Source organism: Mus caroli, chromosome 9 (genome assembly GCF_900094665.2).
Source record: "Mus caroli chromosome 9, CAROLI_EIJ_v1.1, whole genome shotgun sequence".
Taxonomy (NCBI): domain Eukaryota; kingdom Metazoa; phylum Chordata; class Mammalia; order Rodentia; family Muridae; genus Mus; species Mus caroli.
In genome coordinates this window covers 101304501-101312540 of record NC_034578.1, presented here as the reverse complement: position 1 = coordinate 101312540, position 8040 = coordinate 101304501, and the positions used below count along the sequence as shown (strand labels likewise).

At 44.0% G+C, this 8040-nt stretch overlaps 1 protein-coding gene across 1 annotated transcript in view; it reads left to right on the top strand.

The window, feature by feature from the left end:
• Nucleotides 1-8040, top strand: part of Col6a5 (collagen type VI alpha 5 chain) — a 105612-nt gene that overhangs the window by 36619 nt on the left and 60953 nt on the right. Inside the window, exons 11-13 of the mRNA XM_021172713.1 lie at nt 983-1125; nt 3137-3229; nt 6380-6433. Coding sequence (XP_021028372.1) covers nt 983-1125; nt 3137-3229; nt 6380-6433 — 290 coding nt within the window. The remainder of the gene's footprint in view (nt 1-982; nt 1126-3136; nt 3230-6379; nt 6434-8040) is intronic.

The following is an 8040-nucleotide window of genomic DNA, read 5'->3' as shown; positions in this document are numbered from 1 at the left end:
GTTGTGGGTAGCTGGCGAGTGTCAGCCGACCCTGCGTCCTAGCTGCCCCGGTGCTTTTCTGACCGGAAGAGCGCCTGGTTCTTTCCTTTGACCAACTTCTATTCATCTTCAGAGTCAGCTTAGCCATCCACCACTTTCTCCAAGGATCCTCCCATACCCCCTGAGACTGTCCTCCCATATCCCCTGAGACTGTCCTCCCATATCCCCTGAGACTGTCCTCCCATATCCCCTGAGACTGTCCTCCCATATCCCTGAGACTGTCCTCCCATGTCCCCTTAGACTGTCAGGAGTATTACATCAAGCAAAGCTTGCTTCATTGCTTGGTGCTCTCTCCCAGAGAACTCTGAGTTTTCTGATTCTGTCGGTCTTATCAATTAGTTCACGAACGCTGACACAGGAAGGAGTGTGCCTGGCCCGCTCATCTTGTCATGCTGGAGATTACAATAATCAGCCCACAACAGGCTCCAAGAAGCAAATGCTTGTGTAATGACAGGATGGATGAGTCAGCAGGTAGTGGAGGAATTAATGAATCAGTGAATGAGTGAATGAACTGATACATTCATCTGAGATAGGAAACACCCAGAGTTGGGGACCCTGGGGGATCACTGGTTTTAATAGGTATTCCAGAAAGTTCAGACCCCCACCCCAAAGATAAACAATGCACTTCTTAAAAATCACATCTGAATGCCCAAGAGTTGCATCAGAATTCGTGTGAGATATTGAACACTATTTTCTGCTGGCATTTTTCAGTTGATTTATCAATAATTTCTCTTGGATTTTTTTTGGGGGTGTGGGGGGCATATTTCATGCTAAGTCAGAGACAAGAGTCTAACAAGATTTCAGAAATGCAGGTGAGTCTGCTGTTGGTATATCGGGGATCCTGCTTCCTCTGCTGATTGGCTCTTCCATGTTCTGCTTTTGAATAATGTTTACCGAGTGGGTGAGCCCCTGGGTTACTCACGGGGCGACCTTTACTAACTAGGACTCGATGCTCTCTTGGTGGTGTCCCTTAACACATTCGGTCACGATGAGTTTTCCAGCTTTGAATTTGGAAAAGGATTTGACTACAGGACTCAGCTGACCATTGGAATGCTAGACCTGGGCAAGACGCTCTCACAGTACCTGGTGAGTTATTCGTTACCTCAAGCACAAGAACCTGCTTAGAATCTCTGTCTTTCTAGACGGCTGCTGTTTGTGCTATTAGGTTAAATGCATGACATGTAGGATGTTAAAACATACAAAAGTCTGTCACCTTATATTTTCCCCAGTGTTCTCAAGCATTGAAATTGACGTGTCTTTGGATATTAGTTTTAAAAAGCTTCTTATTAACTACATTTGGGTTTTGTTATTATGGTAGAAATGTAGTATTTCTTATCTCAGCAATTTGAAGAATACAGTATGTGATTGTATTGGTTTCTTGTCTGGTAGTTATGAACAAACTACCGGAAAATGCAGCTAAGGCAGGAAGGGTTTATTGGGACTTGCAGTTGGAGGATACAGCTCTTCATGCCGGGGAAAACTCAGGCAGCCAGAACCTTAGGCAGCTGGAACCTTAGGCAGCCGGAACCTTAGGCAGCCAGTCACACTGCATCTACAGTGCAGAAGCAGAGTTGGGTGCTACTGTAATTAGATTCCTCCTTTTTATCCAGCCTGTGAGATGGTGCTCCAGCAGCCCATATGTAGTGTGGGTCTTCCTACCTTAAGTAACCTTTTGAGAAAAATCTCTCAGATAGATCCAGAGGTTTGTCTCCATGGTGACTATAAATGTTATCAAGTTGACAGTCAACGCTGACCAGTGCACTAGCTCGTGTGCACACTGTTGTTCAAACCTCTAGGACGTTTCCATTTTACAAGACTGGAGCCTGTAAATCCTCAGCTAGCTGTATGACTCCTTTCTGCCCCAACTCTACAGAGCCCAGTGCCCCTACTCCACTCTGTACCTAAAAGTTTCTCTGCTTAAGATCCCTTATATTGGCCTCAGGCAGCATTTGTCTGCTTGGGAGTGGCTTAGCGTATTGTCCCCAAGGCTTGGCCATGCTGTAGCCCGTGACAGGATTCCCTCCTTTGCAGCACTATGTTTATCCATTCTCCTTTTCCCTGACACTTTAGGTCACTTCCACCCCCTAGCAAAGGTGAATGACACTGTGATAAACGTGCATGAGCAAACATCTCTTCAGGATCCAGTGTTCAGTTTTTTTGTGTGTGTACCCACAAATGGCATTGTGGAATATGATAACTCTGTGTTTAGTGCTTCGAGGAACATGTCTACTCTTTTTCATGTTTTACAAGTTCTGATTTCTTCACATCTTCCTGGACACTTGATGTGTTTAGTTTCCCCCCTTCCTCCTCTATTTGTTCCCTTCCTCCTCTATTTCCTTCTCTCCTTCCTGTCATTTCCCATTGTCTACTCCCTCACTGCATCCTTTCTTGAAGAGTAGCCATCCTACTAGGTATGAGACAATACAACATTAATGGTTGTCTATCTATCTATCTATCTATCTATCTATCTATCTATCTATCTATCATCTATCTATCTATCTATCTATCTATTTATCTATCAACTGAGTCTCACCTTGTATCTCCAACTCTCCCGAAACTCTCTATGTAGACAAGACTAGCCTCAAGTCAAAATACTCTACCTGCCTCTGACACCCGACCACCCTGCTACCTTAAAGTTTTGATTTGCACTCAAAACATCATAATTTGTTTTTTTTCCTACCCTCCCTCCCATTGTCCTGTCACTGAATGAATACCTAGGGTATCAATAGATCAGCCAGCCTCTAATGCCATTAAACAGCTCCCAATAATTTGTACAATAGAAATTCCAGAAGATTGTCAAGTAGGAATCAATGTCTCCAGTTAACTTGACCTGTGGCCATGTATGTGCTTTGTACCCTTCCCGTTAGCTGAGGTTGTTCCTTGAGTGGGGATGCTGCCCACACCATTTGTTGGCCTGGTACTCTCTCTACAGTCTAAGTCATAAAGCCCCTTATTACTTGCAGCCTTCTCCCAAAGGCAGGGCCTGAGTTTGTAGGTAGCATATGATGTGTCTGAACAGGGTTCTTATGTGAGAGATCCCCGATGATCGTGGATCGTCCCACTTTGCTTCCTTTAACGTTTCTCTCTCTCTCTCTAGGGAAACATCGCAGAAAGGGCTTGCTGCTGTACATTTTGTAAATGTCCGGGGATTCCAGGACCTCATGGAACCCGGGGACTCCAAGCCTCGAAGGTGCTGTTTGGTTGTGGTTCTTTTTTCTCTAATGTGCCTTGCTTTGTTATGAGTGGGGCTGAAACGCAACAGTTGAATTTGCAACCTTTGCTCGATAGAATGTGATTGCCTTGGGCATTTTCTGTAATTTCCACAGTATAGGACTGGGATCAGAAGGGCTCACTCTGGATGCTGACGCTGAGAACGGCTCCCCCTTTCTCTTCCATATCTCTAGTAAGGCTGTTTTGGGGGTTTGCAACTTAGACTTTCTAAATATGCTTTAGATAGTCTGAAAGTGTCCAAATAGTGGAGAGGGTTGTGGGTTTCCAACAGTAAACGAGACCAAGCTGCAAAAATAAAAGACGGGATTATAGAAGATCAATCACAGAGCAATAGAATGGGAAAATGCGTCATGGCATTTTCAATGGAAGACTATGTCAATGCAAACAGATGAACTACATTCATTTAAAAACATGAATGAATTTTTACCTACATTGTAATGACCACAGAAAGTAGAAAAGATGAAGCAGGAGAATATATAAGTATGGTTATACACACACACATGTATATATGAGAATATATAGATAGGTTATTAAAGTGAGGCTATCTATTCTGAGAATGCATATTTAAGCAGTGACATATCTTTACAGTCCAGAAAGTATTATCCTAAGAGTTAACAGTGTACCCCTGATGTGGGCTAGGGTAGTGGGTTCTGAGTGCCTGTGATGGGGTGGCCCTGTGCCTGGGACTGGCAATGCTTCAGTTCTTGGCTGGGTGATGTCCTACACAGATGTCACATAAAGTAATGGCACAAAAGTCACTGTAACAATTAAACAGTGCATTTATATTGTATTCACTGCATGTATGTTTTCAAATGGATTTGAGGTGTCAGAGTATAAGGACTTTTTGTGATAAAAGTATTTTCATTTTAACAATTTTAGCCTTCATTTCTTCCCCTCAATATTTCAAAAAGACTCAAATTATTTATTTTTTGGAGGTTGGGGGGGTATGACTGTGCAGCGGTGCACCTGTGGAGGGCAGAGGATGACTTGCAGTAACCTGGTCTCTCCTTCCACTTTGGGAGTTTTGGGAATTGAACACAGGTCACCAGGCGTGGCAATGAACATCTTTACCTACTGTGCCTTCTCTTCCATCCAAAACCAAAGGATTATAATCCTTGCTGAGGATTTCTGCTCTGGCTATCTGTGTTGAAGGATAATTTATACAGAGTGTTTTGCTGAATTGTGACATTCCGTTTATTGAACCCTCTCCTCTTGCATGTCAGTAGAGTTGTGCTCCAGGGCACAGAAAGATCTGTGTTAGAGGGACAGAAAGCAAATCTCAACAGACCTTTGTTACAAGTAAACAAAGCCGCTAAACTGTGGCCTGCAGAACATGGCTTAGTTTAAAGATGGCTCTTATCAAAGCAGAAGAGAGTCAGATGAGCCCTTTGTAGGTGTTTTTGATTTGTCACGGATGGAGCTGGAGAGGTGGCTCAGGTGCTTGCCCAGGTATCTGAGTTTAGTTCCCACATGCACATCAGGATGCTTTTAACCATCTGTAACTCCAGCTCCAAGGGCCCTCCTCTGAATTCCACATCTTCCTGCACCCATGTACATCTGTGTGAGTGCACACACACACACACACACACACACAAACATGCATACACACAAACACACATAACACACAAACATGCATACACACAAACACACATAACACACAAACATGCATACACATAAACATGCATACACACACAAATTCACATACACACACAAACATACATACACAAACATGCACACACACACACAAACATGCATACACACAAACACACATACACACACAAACATACACACACACACAAACAGGCATACACACAAACACACATACACACACAAACATGCATACACACAAACATGCATACACACATACACACAAACATGCATACACACAAACATGCATACACACAAACACACATACACACAAACATGCATACACACAAACATGCATACACACAAACACGCATACACACAAACATGCATACACACAAACATGCATACACACAAACATGCATACACACAAACATGCATACACACACAAACATGCATACAGACACAAATACACATATACACACAAACATGCACACACAAACACACATACACACACAAACATGCACACACAAACACACATACACACACAAACACACATACACACACAAACATGCACACACACAAACATGCATACACACAAACACACAAACACACATACACACACAAACATGTACACACACACACAAACATGCATACACACAAACATGCATACACACAAACACACATACACAAACATGCATACACACAAACACACATACAAAAATGCATACACACAAACATGCATACACACACAAACACACATACACACACAAACATGCACACACACAAACACACATACATACACAAACATGCATACACACACTCACATACACATACACAAACACACACACATACGAACACACACGCATGCACATAGTCTTATGGTTGCTAGTGCTGTGATTAAACACCATGATGAAAAGCAACTTGAGAAGGGTTTTTTGGCTTATATTTTCATATTACTGTTTACTACTGAAGGAAGTCGGGGCATAAACTTAAATAGGCTGGACCAGGGAGGGGTGCTGCGTACTGCCTTGCTTCTTGTGGCTTGTTCAGCCTGCTTTCTTACTTAGGACCACCAGCCCAGGGTGGCATCACCCACATGGGCTGGGCCTTCCCCTATCAATCAGCAATTAAGAAACCACCCTCCAGGCTTGTCTACAGCCTGATCTTAGGAAGGCATTTTTCTCAGTTGAGGCTCTCTCCTCTTTGACGAGTCTAGCTTGTGTCAAGTTGACACAAAACCAGCAAGCACATACAGAAAACAATAAAAATCTGTATTAAAAATGATGACCATGGATATAAGAGTGGACCCTCATCCATCACCAGGAGGATCTCCTCCTCATCAGAGATGAGGCCAAGAAAAGGCCAGCTGCAGATGTTGGATTCTCTGCAACCCGTGGCTTTGGTGGCCCAAAGTCCATCTGATGTTCAAGGGAGGGGGGGTGAGCCTGGAATGCCTAATGACTTACTTTGCAAGTCTGTACTGACAGAGGATGGTTCAATGGCCTTCTCTCTTTCCTCCTAGGGTTCTTCAGGTCCAAAAGGTAGCAGAGGACACAGGGGAGAGGATGGAGACCCTGTAAGTCAGCATTCCCCCCCTTCTCCCAGTGAATCCACACTTATTGATTTCTTTGTTGTGAAAAGCTTTATGGGTGTGTGTGTGTGTGTGTGTGTGTGTGTGTGTTTTCTTTTTAAACTAGTGCTGTGGAGGAAGGGGCTGTCTTCCTTCCTCTCCATTAACATGAAGCTGTGGACTGGAATGGCTCACCTGCCAGGGATGGGATTGTTGTTGTTTTCACATCAGTGTTGGGGTCTGGAATTCTCCTGTGTCTCTAGACAGGATGGAATAGCTTATCTGCCAGGGAGCTCCTTTTAGGCCCAGTGATGGAGCACATGTCCTTCTACCACAGAGAGGAAGTGCACAGGCCATCTCCAAGAGCATGACTTCATGACTAAAGGCTGCCTGGAGGTTTGGAAGCCTCAATATTTTACTCTAAAACCAGAGCTGTCACTTGGCCTATCACCCTTGAGTAGAATGTGGAGGGACCGAAGCCTCTGGGTGGCTTTGCTAGGCAAACAGAGTGCTCCGTTTATAATGCTCAGACTCTGGAATGAGACTTCCAAGGACTGACCTATGAGCTAGACCTTGACCAGGGCATTTAGCTTTCTGATCATTTTTCTAGGACTCAAGGCCAGCCTAGCATACTTTGAAAGGATGGCTTAGGGAATACACTACCTGGCTCACTTTGTACCCCAGTGCGGTCTCCAACACTGCCACGCCAGTCTAAGCATGCCTTTGCGTGTGGTGAGTCACCTCTCTGCCTTGCTGAGGGCCCATAGCAGGCTGTAAGTACAGGCTATGGGAAATTGTGATGCCTAAGGTCCTCTCAGCCACCCGTGGCTGTGGGCAACCCCTTGAGGTCGTGTAGGGCCCATCCATCTTCAGGGTAAAGGAAGCAAGACAGATAGAAGAAGCCTCACTTACCCCTTCCCTCATGTGGAAGCTGTGTTAGCTATTTTTCTTCTTCTTCTAAAAAAATGTCCAAACAGAGGCATCTTAAGAAAGGAGGGATTTACACTGGCTTCTGATGTGAGGGGATGGTTCATCACAGTGGGTATGCCATGAGACATCTGCTTACATTGTATCCACAGTCAGGAAGCCTGCTCATCCCCCCCGCCCCCCAAACCCCTCCAAATAGCCTTTTCTCCAGATAGCCTCCTCTCCCTAGGTACCCCCCTCCCCAGGTGCTTTCGTTTTTTGTTTTTTTGTTTTTTGTTTTTTGTTTTTTTACCACACCCATGAAGTGATATCTCATGGTGTGATATCTTAGGGTGGGTTTGTTTATTTGTTTTTTGTTTGTTTGTTTGTTTGTTTCTTTTTTTAAAAACTTAATCTAAACAAGAATATTCCTCAGAGGCATATTCAGAAGATAACTTAATCTACATAATCCCTCACATGTTGGTCCAGTCCCAGGTCCCAGAGACAGTAGGCTCCCACACTCATGTATAGCTCATGGTTGTTTTCTCTTAATGCGTTTAACTCTGGCTCTTGGTCACTTCCAAATATTTCCTGGGAAAGCTAGGGTTAATGAGAAATATATTGACCTTAAATATTCTTCCTGTGTGGATAGTCTGACTTTGGACAGACCTAGACTGTGAGGAATGGCTGTGTGTGTGTGTGTCTGT